This window comes from Dendropsophus ebraccatus, chromosome 3 (assembly GCF_027789765.1).
Source record: "Dendropsophus ebraccatus isolate aDenEbr1 chromosome 3, aDenEbr1.pat, whole genome shotgun sequence".
Lineage (NCBI taxonomy): Eukaryota > Metazoa > Chordata > Amphibia > Anura > Hylidae > Dendropsophus > Dendropsophus ebraccatus.
This window is the reverse complement of record NC_091456.1, coordinates 132,980,085-132,997,877: the sequence shown is the minus strand read 5'-3', so window position 1 is coordinate 132,997,877 and position 17,793 is coordinate 132,980,085. Positions and strand designations below refer to the sequence as shown.

General features: G+C 42.1%; 1 protein-coding gene across 3 annotated transcripts in view; it reads left to right on the top strand.

The window, feature by feature from the left end:
• The window catches only part of APC (APC regulator of WNT signaling pathway), a 140,223-nt gene that overhangs the window by 67,990 nt on the left and 54,440 nt on the right, over positions 1 to 17,793 (top strand). For all 3 annotated transcript variants that reach the window (XM_069962714.1, XM_069962712.1, XM_069962713.1), the window contains one exon: positions 15,437 to 15,589. In XM_069962714.1, coding sequence (XP_069818815.1) covers positions 15,455 to 15,589 — 135 coding nt within the window. In that variant the 5' untranslated portion in view covers positions 15,437 to 15,454. The remainder of the gene's footprint in view (positions 1 to 15,436; positions 15,590 to 17,793) is intronic.

The window sequence follows — 17,793 nt, the reverse complement described above, 5'->3', positions numbered from 1 at the left end:
GCCTCTGACTCACTAAAGGGCCACCTCATCCAGTTTTTCTCTTTATACTGTACGGCAGGAATTTCCTGTTGGTTTCTATGGGTGTTGTGCCCCATAGAATAGGATTGTGGTGTAGGACACAGGAAGTGGGAATGTTTCTATCATTATAAATAGCCACACAGATTACAGGGGAACAGAAGTTTTGTTGTCCTGATTTAATTTGAGCAGAATCATGTCTTTGTTACTTACTAGGGTAAAGGCCATACGTAATGATATTTATGGGGGGGGGGGGGGGGTAAACCAAAGGCCACAGCTCCATAGTTGTAGACTTGGTGGGATTCTTTTTGGTCAGATGCCCACTGATACAGTACTGGCATATTTTACTGATGCAATATGTTTGATGGGAAAACAAGTAGATAAAAGAAATAACCAGATTGTGTGTGTATATATTATTTGGTTGTGCAAGACCCTTGACAGCCATCAGATCACCATAACATTGAGCTGTCTATTCTGTCACATGAGCAATGATGCTTGGGCTGTTTAAACACCATATCACCAGATGTGGCTTGAATTAATCAGATCTCATGGGGAATTGTGTGCATCTCCTAGTGGAAAGGAAAGCCGCATACAGAAACAGAAATCCATCCTACAGCAGACCTCTGTGGCAGATACCATTGACAATTAAAGGTCATTGACCAGTTAAGAGAAATTTAAGTTTACTGTATTTGGAGTGGATGGGAATATCATTACTAGAGCCCTGGAAGAATGCAGAAAATATACTGCGTATACAATGATAGGAGTAGATTGACATTTATTAACAGAGACACGCAATCCTGATTTGTCTCCTAAAATCCAACCTAGAACATTCATTAACACTTCCGCTCTAAAATATACATATGTAGTGTTAGTAATCTTCCCTGGAGCAAAAAGGGTAAAAATCAATTTCCTGCAGTTCCGTGAAGGAAGCAGCTGCAGACCTCAGAAACCCTGAAAGCACTGATGTATGCAAAAATCATTGTTACAATGGTAATTCCTCATTTTATCCTTTTCTATATATCCTCTTATATCCGCAAAACTTTCAGGCAGGTGTGGGAAAAAAAAATGCTGCAATGTAAAAATACTTTTAAACATAGAAGTGTAGATCATTTATTTTTATCATTGAGCAAAATTGAAACGTATGAACAGAAATCTAGCTAAAATCAGTATTTGTGGTGACCCCTCTTTGCCTTCAGGACATAATCAATTCTTCTAGATACACTTAGGGCCCTATTGCACAGAGCAGATATCTACCGAATCAGGCAGATATTGCCCCATGTAATAGAGACTGCAAGGAGCTGATCATTGGCCAATCGCTAACTACAAACATATTATCAGCTGCCGTCCGCACGTCATCCTGTGTTATAGGGGATGTGAAGCCAACGGCTGATTACTGCAAGGGCTGCACGAATATCCCTTAACAATATCCGTGCAGCTCTGCCATTCTCGAGCCATGTAACTGGCTTAGTAAGCGAGCACTGGTCTAGCATACAGTAAAGGGTCGGGCCATACAAACAGTTTGTGAAGGAACTCTACAGGGAGGTTGTTCTATACATCTTGGACAACTAAGCACAGATCTTCTTTGGATGTTGCTGGTCAACACTGGATGATGTTGAGAATAGGGCTTAGTGGGGGCCATATCAACACTTACAGGACTCTACACTGTATGTTTGGGTCATTGTCCTGCTGCAGAATAAACATTTGCAGCCCATCATCTCTCTGACATCTTACTTTGCAGCAATTTTTTTTTTGAAGACCTTTCTAACATTTTTGAACAGGGCTGTATGTAAATAATTATCGCTCTTCAGTTCATAGACATCAGTCCCGTTTATAGATTTATCAAGAGGGCGGCCACCACAGTTCTCAGCAGGGCATGAACACCTAAGCGCTGGTACTGAGTACCAGATTGATAGTCGCCAATGGCTTATTGGGAGCTGAAACTATTTAGCTAGGGAAAAATCAAGCGTACAAATCTGTGGTGGCTACACATGAGTCATAACCTGACCCTTTTTATTGCAGATGCTACAGGTCATCTTCAACAGCTGAATAATCTGGCAAGTGTCCCAAAAATCTTTTTTTGTTTGTTTGTTAAACAATAAAAACAAAACAATAACTTTAAATTATTTGTATTGATAGTCATTTCATAAGGAGTAGCACTCTTTCTGGCCATTATGTAACTTCCATAAACCAATTTCCACCAGTTTTTCCCTCTGCAGGGTGTATTTCTAATTCTACCCACTAATATCTCTAGCCTCTCTCATACACTGCACACACAGAGGATGAACCTTCTTTCCTATAACTCTATAGCAGACCCTAGAGGGTCGTATTACACCGCCTAATTATAAAGTGTAAACTGAGCAATTACACAGGCCGACTATCCGGCAAGGGACGCGTGGACATTGTTAGCGATGTCCATGCACCCCTTGCCTTTAGTGTAAAACAATAAAGTATTTACATACCTTACCACGTTCCCTGGTATCTTCAGGCCTTCCTGGCCTCTTCTGTTCTGGTCTCTGTACTGACAGGCCGCTCAATCAGTCACTGGCCGCGGTCCTGTCTCAGCCAGTGATTGGCTTAGCAGCCTGACCGGGGAAGGCCTGAAGACACAAGGGAACGTTGAAAGGTATGTAAATATTATATTATATATTTTATATTGATTACTATATTACATGTAGCAGTGCACGTTTGATGATTTAAGGTCCTAAAGAAATGATAGTTTCATCGGCTGATCGTTCTGTCTATTAGAGCATGTGCACACACTACAGATTCCGAGCGGAGAACTTCAAGCAGATTCTGCTACGTTCCCCCTCTTGAAGTTCCGCCTGTCCCATAGGCTCCATTCTATGTTCAGGCAGATTCCGCTGTCCGCCCAAAGAATTGACAAATTCTTTGGGAGGATGGCGGAAACTTCTTTAGCATAGAATGGAGCCTATAGAACAGGCGGAACTTCAAGCAGGGGTACGTGGCAGAATCCGCTTAAAGTTCTCCGCTCAGGATCCGTAGTGTTGACATGCCCTAAGGGCCCTATTCAACAGCCCGACTGAGAGGAACAAACGAGCACCGTTTGCTCCTCGTTCCCTTCTCGCTGCCGCTATTCCACGCAGCAGCAGCAGCGAGCGGGTGAGTGCAGGGGAGGTGTCGGGGGGCTGCCCAGGTGATCGATACGGCAGCAGATCGTTGCTGTATGAGTCGTTTGTCTTTTAACATGTTTGAAAGACAAACGACGCAATGATCAGCCGACATGAGCGATGTCGGCTGATCGTTGCCTTCTATTCCACGGGACGATTTTTGGCCGTAACGGCCAATATCTTCCAAATACAGCTGAAAATCGCTCTGTGGAATAGGGCCTTTACTCAGTGATATTCACCCTGATTCGCTCCTTGTAATAGGGCCCTTAGATGCCACAGCATGAAGGGTATTATAGTTAGCAGCAGCTTTCCTATGAAGCTGCATCCTTTTTTCTACCTGCCTTTTTATTCTCCTCTACCCTTCTCCAGAAACTTCTATGTGCTGCAACTATAAACATACCCCTCAGCAAGGCTAGGTTCCTACTTTTATTTTGCAGAATCTGAGTGGACAAAAAAATCCTGCAAGCAGTCATTTTTTGTCCATTCAAATATTGCAGAATAAATGGACACCAGACGTAAACCCAAAGGACCTCTTTGAAGTCAATGGGATCATTTCTATCTTTGGTAGAGCGAATATGATCAATAGCACATTGCAGTGCCAGTCTAGCGCCCTAGGGAAGTGATCAATATTCCCCATTGCCGCTTGGTAATTCAGTAGCCAGCACAGCTCATGGTGGTTACTTAGGAAACCTGCTGCTTGTAAATTGTACTAGTTCTCTGGAAAGCAGAAGAATGGTTGGTTTCTGTGTGTGCTCAGGACGTGAATGGCTGAGAAATCTAGCAGACACAGGCATCCTTGCCTAAGTCATGAGTAATGATTTCTGGCAGTGATGCTTTCCGCCAAGTCTGAGCTTTCTATTTTAGCCTCCAGCTAATAAGCATTGCTGCATTGCTTGTTGTGCTGTGTATTGGAGGAGGGTAGCTACTCTGTATTCACTTGGTAACATGCAGTATTCAAGTGACCCAGAATATTTGCAGCACTCCCTTAACGCCCTGTCACCCTACATTGCCTATGGCTGGCTAGCATTGTTCGGGGGCTTTACATATACAAGAATTGACAAAGAATTTTGGCATGGATGTGGAAAGTATCTTTAGCTTGTTTAAAATACTTAACATTTTGAAAGGATGTGCATAAGTGGAAAACATTCAGTGCCATACAGTGACTCAGCCATAGGGTTTTAACCCATTGAAGGTCATTATTGTCCCTCAAGACCGAGATAATCTTAAAACATGATACTTGTATGTGACCTTGTTTTTCAGAATTAGTTCTTACTATTAGAATTGTATAGAAGTGCAGAAAGGAAATGTAATTTAGCATTTTTTTACATTATTCACCAATATACCTAGCATTCTAAAAATTATTTGACGTGTTCTAGGGATTTCAGTGGGTTGGCTTCTGAGTGTTTAGACCCCGACCAAATGGAAAGTACATGGACTTCTCTCACCACTTTGTGAATGAGATGGTTTCATAGACGTACGTTATAGGACCTCTCCTAGGTCTGCATCACTTGATCGAGATAAACTCTTCCAGCTTGCTCTACTTATGAACTTTTGCTACCGCTCTCTGACATGACATGATATGGCAAATAAAATGTTTTTTCTTAAAGACAGTGCCCACAATGCTTATGGTGATACCCAACGAATGTATACTATTTGTTGCTTTATAATCATTATATAATTTACTTTATGTGGGGGGAAAACATTTTTGCATGTTTTTTTTCCAGATATTTGTGATCAATGTTTATTGAAGAAGTTTTACAGTCATAAGACCATCAGAAAATGACAGCTTCACTGTGTAGACAGGATGCCAGTCTAGTAGCTGATCTATCTGATCAAACTACAGGATAACACCAGATCCCTTGTTGAAGCTCAGGCCCTTCCCCATCCAAGTCTTTATGTCCCTTCATGTATAGAGAGCTGCTAAAGAGATTATTTTTCCTTATTTAAGCACCTTACACTGCTTGCCTCTTCTGTGAGCAGATTTTCTAGTGTGTCCTATGAGATGTAGCTTGACTCTGTTCTCATGCTTGTAAGAGCTAACGGGGAGAAACCTTGACAAGAAGACAGGCTGAAGCTTCATCTAATACTGTACGAATGAGTTAGGGCCCAGAAGATCTACTGTATGTCGATGTGCTTATTGATAAGACTTCATCCCCTTTGCCTCTGTTAGATATATCATGAGAAATGTAGGCAGCCTTAGGGCCCTATTACACACACACACACACACACACACACACACACACACACACACACACACAAAACTGTATCAGAGGGGAAATAGGAATCAAGGTGTCAGACCCTAAACTGCCACTGATCAGATAGATACCTCCTTTACTGATCTAAGACAACACTATTAGGGGATCAGTCAGAAATAAAGTCAGACATGGTATATAAAACCTTAAAGAGGTTGTCCAGGGAAAATGTACTTGTCCCATATCCACAGGTTTTAATTATAAAAGAAGTTTATCTGGAATTGTTGCGCAACAGATTCAATCAATAACTAGTAACTAATAACTAGACTCCATTGACTCTACTACTGTGGGATTTTTGTTCTGTTCTTGACATCAAAAGTGATGGAAACCCTAACAGAACCTCTGACAGGCCTTGCACCATCAGAAAATGACAGCTTCACTGTGTAGACAGGATGCCAGTCTAGTAGTTGATGTATCTAATTAAACTACAGGATAACACCAGATCCCTTGTTGAAGCTCAGGCCCTTCCCCATCCAAGTCTTTATGTCCCTTCATGTATAGAGAGCTGCTAAAGAGATTATTTTTCCTTATTTAAGCACCTTACACTGCTTGCCTTGGTAATATGAAGCAAGCCTAAAATGTGGGGATGATGATTTTAGTCACTGTGTCATTTGGCGAACCTTTAAATTATAATCAGAATTAATCTATTTGCAGCCAGACAGTTGTTCTATCCTTAGGTGTATCATCATCAGGTCTTGGCCAGCTTATCCAGTAAGTGCTCTAAAAATGGCCACTAGAACGCATGGTAAAGCATGCTGCAAATGTGACTACTAGCCCTTGACAACGCCTTTGGTGTGATTATTTAGCAGTGCTTAGGGATAGACTTCCGTCCTAAAATATTCTTGCAGCACCCTGTTAACTTATGAAGAATATCTGGCCCTTACTTCCATCCGGTGGATACAGCAGCATATAAATAGCATGGAAACTCTTCAAACGAAATAGCATGAACACTAGGGATTGTCCAAAACTAGCATTGTCCAATGTGTAAACTGTAATGGAAATTGTGATTACGGAATCTTCAACATGAAAGGGATGTGTTAATACTGGTGCAAGGGGAATGTAGAGTAGTCTCTGAAATCTAAATCTAAACTACAAAAAGTAAGTATTTTATGTGAGCACCATAATAACAGGCTCCATCCACACTAATAGTTATTGCTGGCAAAATTATTATAAGCAGGTTCTTGAAGCCTCCAGCATGGGCCTGGCAGATAGTTGTTTTATATTTTATATTTTTTTTTAAATGATCTGCATCAGAGTTCCAACCTCCATTTAGAGTTATTTGTGGGATTAGTCAGAAGACACATTGACAGATGTACCTGAGACCATATTCTCAAGGGCATAGATGGATATTTGCGCCTGTATTATAACTGCAGAAATGCTCCTATATTATTCTTGTGGGAATCCAGTATTTTCATACCAAAATATGCTGTGGCAAATCTGCACAACCACTTTTATGTTGCAGATTTTATAAATTTGAATAAAAAAAACCCCACCACAGTAGGACAGATCTTCTAGAACACTCTAATTCCTAGACAGTATAAACTTAGACTAAACAGTCTGGCTCAGATGCATGTTTAGGCTTTTACACATGTAAAGGTTATGGCAAATAACGACCACAAACAATGATCACGATTATTCTTTACGGTAGTCATTATTAAACACGTCCATTGTTTTTACATTGTGTGAACGTAGCCTTAGATTCTCTAGTCTAATGGTGCGTTTACACAGAGAGATTTATCTGACAGATTTGTGAAGCCAAAGCCAGGAACAGACTATAAACAGGGAACAGGTCATAAAGGAAAGACTGAGATTTCTCCTCTTTACAAATCCATTCCTGGTTTGGCTTCCAAAATCTGTCAGTGTAAACGCACCATAAGATTTACACAACCTATTAGTTATCATAAAGGGGTTGTCCAGGCTTACAAAAACATGGACACACTTTTCCTGTTGCACCACCATATTGTCCTTATTTTGGCTTTTTTTTTTCTTGGTTCTATTGAAGTTAAATAGGTTATTCCGCTTAGAAAAAACATGGCTACTTTCTTGCAAAAAATAGCGCTGTCCTCAAGTAGTGTGTGGTTTTACAATTCAGCTCCATTCACTTTAATGGAATAGAGCTGCAAAACCCACACCCAAGGTGAGGACAGGAGAGCTGCGGTTTCTGTAAAATAGCAGCCATGATTTTCTAAGCCTGGATACCCCTTTTAATGGAGCTGAATTGTAATACCACACACAACCTTAAGACAGGAGTGGTGCTGTAATCCTGGAAATTGATTGTTCCAAACTTCTGGTGGCCCACCCCCACAGTGTAAGTAAGTGCTGATGTGCTAGATTGGCACTCGCTTTCCGAGCCTACACACGCTCGGTTATCGTGCAGCCTTTGCTCTTACATGAAAAATAGTACAGTTTATACTTTCCTTCTTCCCTGTTTTCCTGCAGGCTTTTACCTGTGTTCCTCGCTCACCGCTAACACTTCTGGTCCGGTCTCTTCTGTGGTAGGCTGCTGAACAGGCCGGGCCAGAAGCATCAGCGGTGAGTGAGAAACACAGGTAAAAGCCTGCAGGACAACAGGGGAGAATAGGCAAATATAAATGTAATTATTTTTACACAATCATCAGCTGTCGGCCGCGCACCACTACACATAGCTGTGCGGTTGGCAGCCTATGACTTTTAGGCAAGTATAAAGACAACAATCGGCCAATCGTCTCTGCCGCTGATTGTTGTCTTGATTCAGCAGATTATCAGACTTATGATGTGTTACATGGTGCATGCCACAGTTTTGTTTTCTGTCATAAAGAATACGACTATGGGAGATTTTGTGGAAATACAGAGGTAAAGTAGACCCCATATTATAGTTTGGGGCTGGCGCATACTCATGTGCGTGACCCCTTAGTGACACCAAGAAAGAGCATCAGCCTGAGCTTTAATTATTGATGTCCACCAGGATGTCAGTAGATGAAATATTGATATTCCTTTCAGTCTGAATTGCTTAGAATTATTATGCTTACTGGAGCTGTAAAAAATGCTTGTATAAAAAAAAAAAAAAGGGGCTATACTCATGGGATCCAGGCGCTAGGTATCCGCTAAATATTATGAGGTTTATGGGGTGTGTTCTCCTTTACAAGCATGAATGGCCTTATAATTGTCTCACATCTTGATGGACTCTGTCCCTGCTGTTGCCCTGTGTATCTGACAGCAGAGCCCTGTATTATTCTTTTGGAACATAGAGAGGTTGTTTCCAGCACCTACACATCTTTTATGATTTTGTCACGATCACCCCAGGTCACACAGCTGTGCAGGAAGTGGAGGTATGAGCTGCTGTATGCAGGGTATAGGTAAGCGGTAAAAATGGCCTCATCTGGATTTCTTTCTTTGGTGTTAAGGACCAATGTGTACTTCTGCTTTGATTTTATACCACTGATATTCTTTTCTTTTCTTGGTTATGTAGAAAAAAGTGTAGTGTAAGCTCTTTACTCACCCACGCCTAGCATATACTAAGGGAAGTACACCTGTTAGATATACTAACGTTTCCATAGAGTATCGTTAGCCTAACTTACATATTGAGAAGTGTACACACATTTCAACAGCTTTTTAATAGGACTGGACACAACCATCTATATTGCACTTCAAGGGTACAACTCCTTTAAGACTGTAAACATTAATATGATCACCACTATGGCAGCTTCTTCCACCAATTATATGAATACTTATATAGATGCTGCTTGTTGCTCCTAACTCTTTGAAATAGAGGGAAGAGTCAGAGATTAAGGCTACCCCTCTATGAACTACTGGGACACTAGTGTGAGGACCCTGCAATACAGCTCCCTAGACCATGTTTGGGCCATGGGGAAATTTTGTGTATGGCAGGCCAGAACTAGGAATGTGACTGGTCTGTGTACTTGGTTAAATGTTGTATATGATTAATGCAGTCAATTTTCCAAGTGTACATATAGTATATACTTGTCAAAAACCTGTATTCAGGATGTCCTAGAACCTGCTGGATCTCTTAGAGTATCCACTGCGATACTGATTTCTGTTAAAGTCTATGGCACTCCATTAGGGACCTATAGCCTTGTAGAAGTTAAAGTGAATGTACCAGCAGTACTTTGCTTTTCTGTTTTTACCATGAATAGACTGGTTCCTTTTTTTTTTGAACTGCAGACAGGTTCTTGCACACAGTGCTGATCTATTACCAAGCACTGGAGGTGAGCCATCCGTCCCCGCCCCCAGTGGGAGGAAACCCTGCTTCCCTCTATGATACAGCTCCATTGATTCTAATGAAGCCGCGTCATAAAGGGGAGGGGGTTTCCTCCCACTGGGGCTGGGCTGGCCCGTCTCCAGTGCTTCTGGCCGGGCCAGTGCTTGGCAAAAGAGGACAGCGTCATAAGCATCCCCGTGTCGGCGCAGTGTTTGGACGGATATTCTGAAGCTCATTCCGCCGTCTGCTTAAAGAATTGACATGTCTGGGCAGACAGCGGAATGAGCTTCAGAATATCAGGCTACAGGCGGAACTTCAAGCGGAGCCCGCTGTGCAGACTCCACGGAATTATCACTCAAATACCGTTGTGTGCACATACCCTAATACAGTATGTGTGACTGAACCTAGGAGAACATTTATCATTGCTGCACCTGTCGAATACTTTCAAATAAACAGGTGTCGATCATGTTAAAAATCTATGCCTGAGCCCAAGCAGGCATAGATTTTTGCACAAGTCTCAAGTTGGCCTCCATCTCTGTGGAAGGTTTTCTGTAAAGTATAGGACAAGATTTGAATATGATCACGAATTTTAATTCACTACTAAACAGAAGGCTAAATCTGCCATCATTCTTCAGTGATGTAACCCTCTTTCTTGCGCTCTGCCCTGATTTTCAGAGGATTGCATGTCAGAGATAAAGGATTTTGGGATTATTTCACACAGTGGTTTTCAAATTACAAATTTTAAGCTGTCGTTTGAAGCAGGTAATTTGAAGTCACGTGTCAACAGTGGCCTACTTTTACATTGCCTGTCACAAGCGTTAACATGAGCCCAGTTTCTGCTCAAGACTATATAATGTCTACATTAAAACACATGATTTCAGCAATAATTATCATAACTAAGGCTTTGCTCTTTAAGGTTTTTCTCTTTGAGTCATTGGCCTAATAGTTCTTGCACACAGTTACACAAAGGCAGGATTTTTCAGTGTTTTTAAAGAGGTACTCCAGAAAATTTTTTTTTTTTTCGTTTGAATCAACTGGTGCCAGAGATTTGTAATTTACTTATATTTAAAAAATCTCCAGTCCAGTCTTCCAGAACGTATTGGCTGCTGTATGTCCTGCAGGAAATGGTGTATTTTTCCCTGTCTGGAGAGTAGGAGAAGTTTTCTATAGGGATTGCTACTGCTCTGGACAGTTTCTGACATGGGCACCACTTCCAGCAGAACATACAGCATTCATTTTAGTTGACGGACATTTTTTGCAGTACTTGTTGTACCTTGTACCATAAAATGTCATGTGAAACTATAAATATTATGTTGGGTAATATTCACTGTGGGGAGTATGTTCGCTGTGTATCAGGCCGGGCTGAGCCTCTGCATGCACACCTTCTAGCTCCCTGAGCCCTCTGCCCTGCATGATTTATGTACAGGGTATGGCTCCCAGCACTGAGCCTTGTACATCAATCATACAGGGAGGTTGAGGTGTGAATGCCACAGCTCAGCATGGCCTTTACGACTCGGGAGTGTAAAGGTAAAATAAATCATGTTTTTCTTCTATAGACAGCCATGATAGTTACCATATTTTTCTAAGCTCTCATTCACCCCGTCGCACACAGTGGAACTTAAAGCGACTCTGTACCCACAATCTGCCCCCCCCCCCTTTCCCCAAATCACTTGTACCTTCAGATAGCTGCTTTTAATCCAAGATCTGTCCTGGGGTCCGTTCGGCAGGTGATGCAGTTATTGTCCTAACAAACTACTTTTAAACTTGCAGCCCTCTATCAAACTGCCATGGCCTAGAACAGTGCTTCTCAATTTCAGTCCTCAGGCCTCACCAACAGATCATGTTTTGGGGATTTCCTTAGTATTTCACAGGTTATATAATTATACTCAGTGCATCAGGTATTAGCACAGGTGCCCTTCGTATGGAATAGCCTCAAAACATGACCTGTTGGTGAGGCCTGAGGACTGGAATTGAGAATCACTGGCCTAGAGTATCTGTGCCCTAACCTTGCACCACCCCTCCGTCCCTTCTCCCTTCTCCCCACCCTCTTCATCATTGGGAATGCCACTGGCAGGATTTTTCCTATTCCTCTGCAGTGAACACTGCACAGGGGCCTTAATGATCCAGCCCATGTGCCGTGCTTACACAGCTGATGAATAGGAGACTGGAGCATTCCTAATGATGAAGAGGGCTGGGAGGAGGGACAGAGAGGTTGTGCCAGCCTAATGCACAGACACTCTAGACCACACCAGATTGACATAGGGCTGCAAATTTAAAGCACAACTATAAAATATTTTGACCTTTCAGTTTTAGTTAGCTTAGGTCATGATAAGACTTTTTGCAATATACATTTATAACCTAAAATGAACAGTTTTTTAAATACATAAGGCTGATTATGCCCTTACAGCCCTCTCTGGCTGTGACTTATTTCTGCATTCCTGCTGGACACGCCCCCTCCCTGCAGATCCTTCCTGAGTGTACAGACTGTGACAGGAGGATCAGATAACAGCCCTGACACAGAGAGAAACAAAACCCCCTCCCCCACCTCTTAGCAGCAAATTCTCCCCCCTCCCCTCACAGAGGTGACTAAGCAGAGCTGAGGGTGTTGTGTGTGAGGAGCAGCGCAGGGGAAGAGCTGGATGGAGTTACAAGTACTCAGTGCTTCACCCAGGGGGGGCATCCCAGCCATGACTCCAATGTACTGCATGAGGGAGAGTGGGTGAGTCACTGAGGGGAGGACTACAAGTCCCAGCACAACACAGCTGTAGTCCTTCCATAGTACTTATAACATTCACTATCAGAGGTTTGTAGCAGGTGCCCCCACCTCCATGACTGACATTATCCTACAGTGTTATGAGAGCAGATGACTGTATCTAATCCCACTGTGTGTTATACCATCTGCTGGGGCTCTGTATCTAATCTTACATTGTGATACTGTATGTTGGGGCTGTATCTAATCCTGCTATGTGTGATACATCTGCTAAGTTGCTGCTCAGTGGATAGAGGGACCCAGCCAGGGAGATGAGGGATAGGCCACGCCCACTTTGTCTTAGCCAGGAGAAAAATTCATTTATTCTTCTGAGCCAAATAACTGGTGATATCTCAGCGAGCGTACACACTATCAACGCAGTTTAGGGCTCTTTTTAAAAGGTAACACATGGTCTTTTTATTTGAGGAATTTCATTTTTTGGCTACTGAAATTATAGTTGCGCTTTAAGAGTGAAAATTCCTCTACGTATATGTGACCCATTCAGCTTCACGCATACCGGATCCATAGCGGATTTCACGCTGCGAGTTTGCAGCGAAATCCGCTGTGGATCCTGGTAGTGTGAAGCTGAATGGGTCACATACACGCAGCAGAATTTTCATTCCGCTGCCTGTATGTAACCCAGCCCCTTTAACCCCCGCAGCATACATTGCCGGGAGCCTCACACCACACAGCCGCAGCGCCGAGCAGGTAATGTATGCTGCGGGGGTTAAAGGGGCCGGGTTACATATCCGCAGCGGAATGAAAATCCACAGCCCATTTCGTTGCAAACCCACAGTGTGAAATCCGGTATGTGTAGGCACCCTAAAAGTTGTTTTTTAGTACAATAACTGCATCACCTGCAGAACGGACCCCAGGACAGATCTTGCATTAAAAGTAGCTCTTTATGATAACGTTCCACTGTATGCGGCAGGGAGAACGGGCGCTTGGAAGCCTATTCCAAAATTCATAAAACATTACATTAGAAAAATGTGCAGAGCTGCAGTCACTTGGAGGTAGCTACCACTTGTATGTTTACGCTAAGTAAATCAGCCGCGGAATCCCTCCTGCCTCAGTGTGCCATAGTCTGTCTATGGAAGGGGCTTGCGTGCCGCCACTCTCCACTTAAAGAATTAAAGCATAACTGTCATTTCAGGGTAATTTTTCAGAAAACAATGTAAAACTCTGTAGTAGCTTTTATTTACTGAAAGAGTTTCCTTCTGGACTGAAAAAGCTGTTTTCCTAGCTCCCCCCTGACTTCAGAAGAAGCAGGATTTCTGTATCCATTATGCTCTATCGAGAGGGGAGGGGCTGAGAGGAGTGAGTGAGCATGGAGCAGTCCTGCACAGCACAACACCCTGCAATCTTCTCTCAGCAAGTTCCTAGATAAGCACTGACCTTTCTGATCTCTGAATCCAGCGGTTTAGATGCCCAGACAGTCTACAAACATCTGACCTTCTTGCTCCCTCATTCTCCCTCGGCCCCTCCCCCCTCTATAGGAATATAATGGACACGGCAGAACCCGTCTTCACTGGCTTCTCCGTAATAAAGACTGGTTTGTCTGATAATGCACAGATAAGAAGTGAGGGGGCGGCTAGGAAATTGCTTTTTGAGAACAGAAAGAGACTTTTTTTTGCCTAAAAAAACCTATTACAGAGTTTCTTAAAATCGCTTATACTACTGATTTCTGTAAAAAAAAAAAAATATATGACAGTTACGCTATAATGTCAGTACTTTGAGCAGAGGCGCGCAAGTTTTCCCACAGACAAGCTATGGCACACTAAGGCAGGCAGAATTCCGCCTGATATACTCAGTGTGAACATACCCTTACTGTGCAAAACTCATGATCATGAAGTGTGTTCTTTTATTAGCAGCTATTATACAGACAATGTGACAGAAGAATTTGGCAAAGGTCATAGCTAAATATTTTGATAATAGTAATTTCTTGTGGGTCGGAAATGATACAGTTCATTAAAAAAAAGAACGTATTTTTACATCTGTGCCCTAATACAGTAATACCTCGGTTTTCGAACGCTTTGGAACTCTTAACTGCTTGGTATTCGAACGAAAATTTACCCAGAAGTGTTTGGAATTTGAACTTTGCTCGGTTTTCGAACGTTTTTCGAACGTTTTTGCGAGCGTGGATGGTGGGTTGTACCTGGCGAGTTAAGCAGTGGTGAGGCTTCACATACAGTACAGTGCTGTATAAGACTGCTGTAGTGCATATACAGTGCAGTAGTAGTACAGGCAGTGCACCACCATCTCCCATACATTACAGTGCTTGGATGGGGGGGACGCTATACAGTAAAGGATGGGTGAGGAGTTGGTGACTACTGTACTATAATTGCTGGTTCTGATGAACATTTCTTATGTTTAATGTCCTGTACAGTATATAGTGCTGTACTGTACTGTAGTGATTATACTGAGCACTAATCAGTGTAATAAATGAGTATTGTAGGTAATTATTGGTGGCTGCTGGAACCAATTAATCACATTTACATTATTTCCTATGGGAAGACACTGCTCGGTTTTCAAACTGCTTGGTTCTCAAACTGCCTTCCGGAACCAATTAAGTTCGAGAACCGAGGTACCACTGTATAGGATTGTATTGTGCAGTGCACTCTGGTGGCTATTAGGTTCAAACAAGTTTTTAAGGGAAAATTTATGAGGAGAAGAATTGGTTACATAGTTGGTACAGTTAAAAAAAAAAAAAAAAAGAAGACACATGTCCATCAAGTTCAACCAAGGGATGGGATGGTTGAAGGGAAGGGGTATGAGTGATGGATAATTTTTTGTATGCAATAATTGTAATAATTTTGTTGAGGCCCAGAGCAGGTGACCTACTGTGATGTCTATATTCCCTGGAAAGTTCTTTGATGCAAACCCTTAAGGGTAAATTCCTATTTTACTAGTCACCAAACAGTGGCCATATAGTTAATGTAGCTGTTCATGCATGCTCCTTTCCACGAAGCCCTTTTTCTTATTGTATTGCTGTATTTTATCCTTTGTGTCATTATGTCCTTGTCAATGAGTTACCTGAAAAGTTGGTTTCTGTCATTTTTGAAATAGTCCTCATTTTGCCTTTTCTCTCCTCCAGGCCTGGGGGTAGCCCAGCATGGCTGCTGCTTCGTATGACCAGCTGTTAAAGCAAGTGGAGGCACTGAAAATGGAGAACACAAACCTTCGACAGGAACTAGAAGATAATTCTAATCACCTTACAAAACTTGAGACTGAAGCATCAAACATGAAGGTATGAAGTGCTTGTATGTAAGTGTACCTGTCTTTTTGGCCTCTGACAGTTTCCATGGCTACAAACACATACAAAAACGTAAAGCGCATGTGCCCCATTCTGATCCAATGGAGGTCACACACATTATAGTGTTCTGAGTTTTCATGTCCACCCACAGCATGGGCTTTACCGCTGATCCCACAGGTGGAAATTCCTAACAATGGAGGGGTGCAGTTTGACACACCTGTTTTACATAATTGCAACTGATGCTTGACATTGTGCTTGGTTGTGTGATGCTGGGTTTACACGTAGCGATAATTCGCCCAATCGTACGATTAACGATTTCGAAGTAACAATTTTTTTTAAAAACGATCAGCGTTTAGACGAAACTATATATCGTACGGAAAAATCGTTTTGTGATCCCTTAAGTCTGTCGCACATAGGTTAAATCAGTGAACGACTGTTTACACGGAACGATCTGCGAATTTTTTGCGAACGACCAACGACTATTTGAGAACATGTTCAAAAATCAAAATGAACGATTTGTTGCTCGTCGCTTGATCGTTCGCTACGTTTACACGTACGATTATTGTTCGAATTTGATAGTTATCGTGCAAATTCACACGATAATTGTTCCGTGTAAACGCAGCATAAGGCTTGCATGCTGCTTTTTGGCTATGGGAACCTATGCCACAAGCATCCTGGTGCACAGTTTTGCTGTGGTCTTAATGCCAGGTGAGGTTTGCAATTCTGAAATGAACATAGCATTGGTTGGTGTCTTTATGCACTGTGTGCCTCTGTCCTCAAACAGCTTTACGCTTTCTTTACTTCATGGCGCTGTGGTTATCTAAATGCTTTTACTCTTCAATCCACTCATAGTTGATAGTAGAGTATCCAGGACTGTAAAATTTTTCTGCAATAAATCTGCACCCAGTGCTGTGGATTTTAACCCCTTAGCGACCCATGACGTACCTCTATTAGCCGGCGCGGGTCCCGTTGCCGCGCCGGCTACTTAAGCACTTCAATGCAGCTGTCAAACCTGACAGCTGCATTGAAGTGCTTTGTATTGCACATCCCTGGTGTCTAGTGGCACGGATCTCCCCCCCCCCCCGCAATGTGATCGCGGGGGGGGGGGGGGTGGAGATCCGTTCTTCTGGCCGGCCCGGGCCTCAGCGTCAGAATGACGCTGATCCCGGCTCGGCAATAGATTGCTGTGGCCTGCAGCAGGCCATAGCAATCTATCACCGATATGATGGATCATTGCTGTGTATATACACAGCAATGATCTCTATGAGAGATCATTGCTGTGTATATGCAAGTCCCCCAGGGGGGTTTCTAGTTTATGTAAAAAAAGAATTAAAAAAGTGTTTTTATTAATAAAAAATCCCCTTCCCTAATAAAAGTCCAAATCACCCCCCTTTTCCCATTTTATAAATATAAATTATTAAATAAACAAATAAATAAACATATTTGGTATCGCCGCGCGCGTAATCGCCCGAACTATTAATTAATCACATTACTGATCTCGCACGGTAAACGGCGTAAGCGCAAAAAAATTCCAAAGTGCAAAATTGCGCAATTTCGGTCGCTTCAAATCCAGAAAAAATGTAATAAAAAGTGATCAAAAAGTCGTATATGCGCAATCAAGGTACCGATAGAAAGAACACATCATGGCGCAAAAAAATTACACCTGACACAGCCCCATAGACCAAAGGATAAAAGCGTTATAAGCCTGGGAATGGAGTGATTTTAAAGAACGTATGTTTGTTTACAATGGTTTGAATTTTTTAAAAGCCATCACATAATATAAAAGTTATACATGTTATATATCGTTGTAATCGCACGACTTGAGGAACATGCATAACAAGTCAGTTTTACCATAGGGCAAACGGCGTGAATGCAAAACTCCCCGAAATCAAAACAAATTCGTTTTTTTTTTTTCAATTTGACAGCGCAAATAATTTTTTTCCAGTTTCGCAGCATATTTTATGGAAAAATAATGCCTGTCATTGCAAAGTTTAATTGGTTTTGCAAAAAATAAGCACTCAAATAAGTGTCTAGGTGAAAAAATGCAAGCGCTATGGACTTTTAAACATAAAATGGAAAAAGCAAAAGTGCAAAAACCAAAATTGGCTTTGACCTTAAGGGTCTAATGCAGCAAATAACAGTCCTACTGTAAGATGCTTGATAAATCTCCGTTATGATGTCTACAAAAAAATTAAATG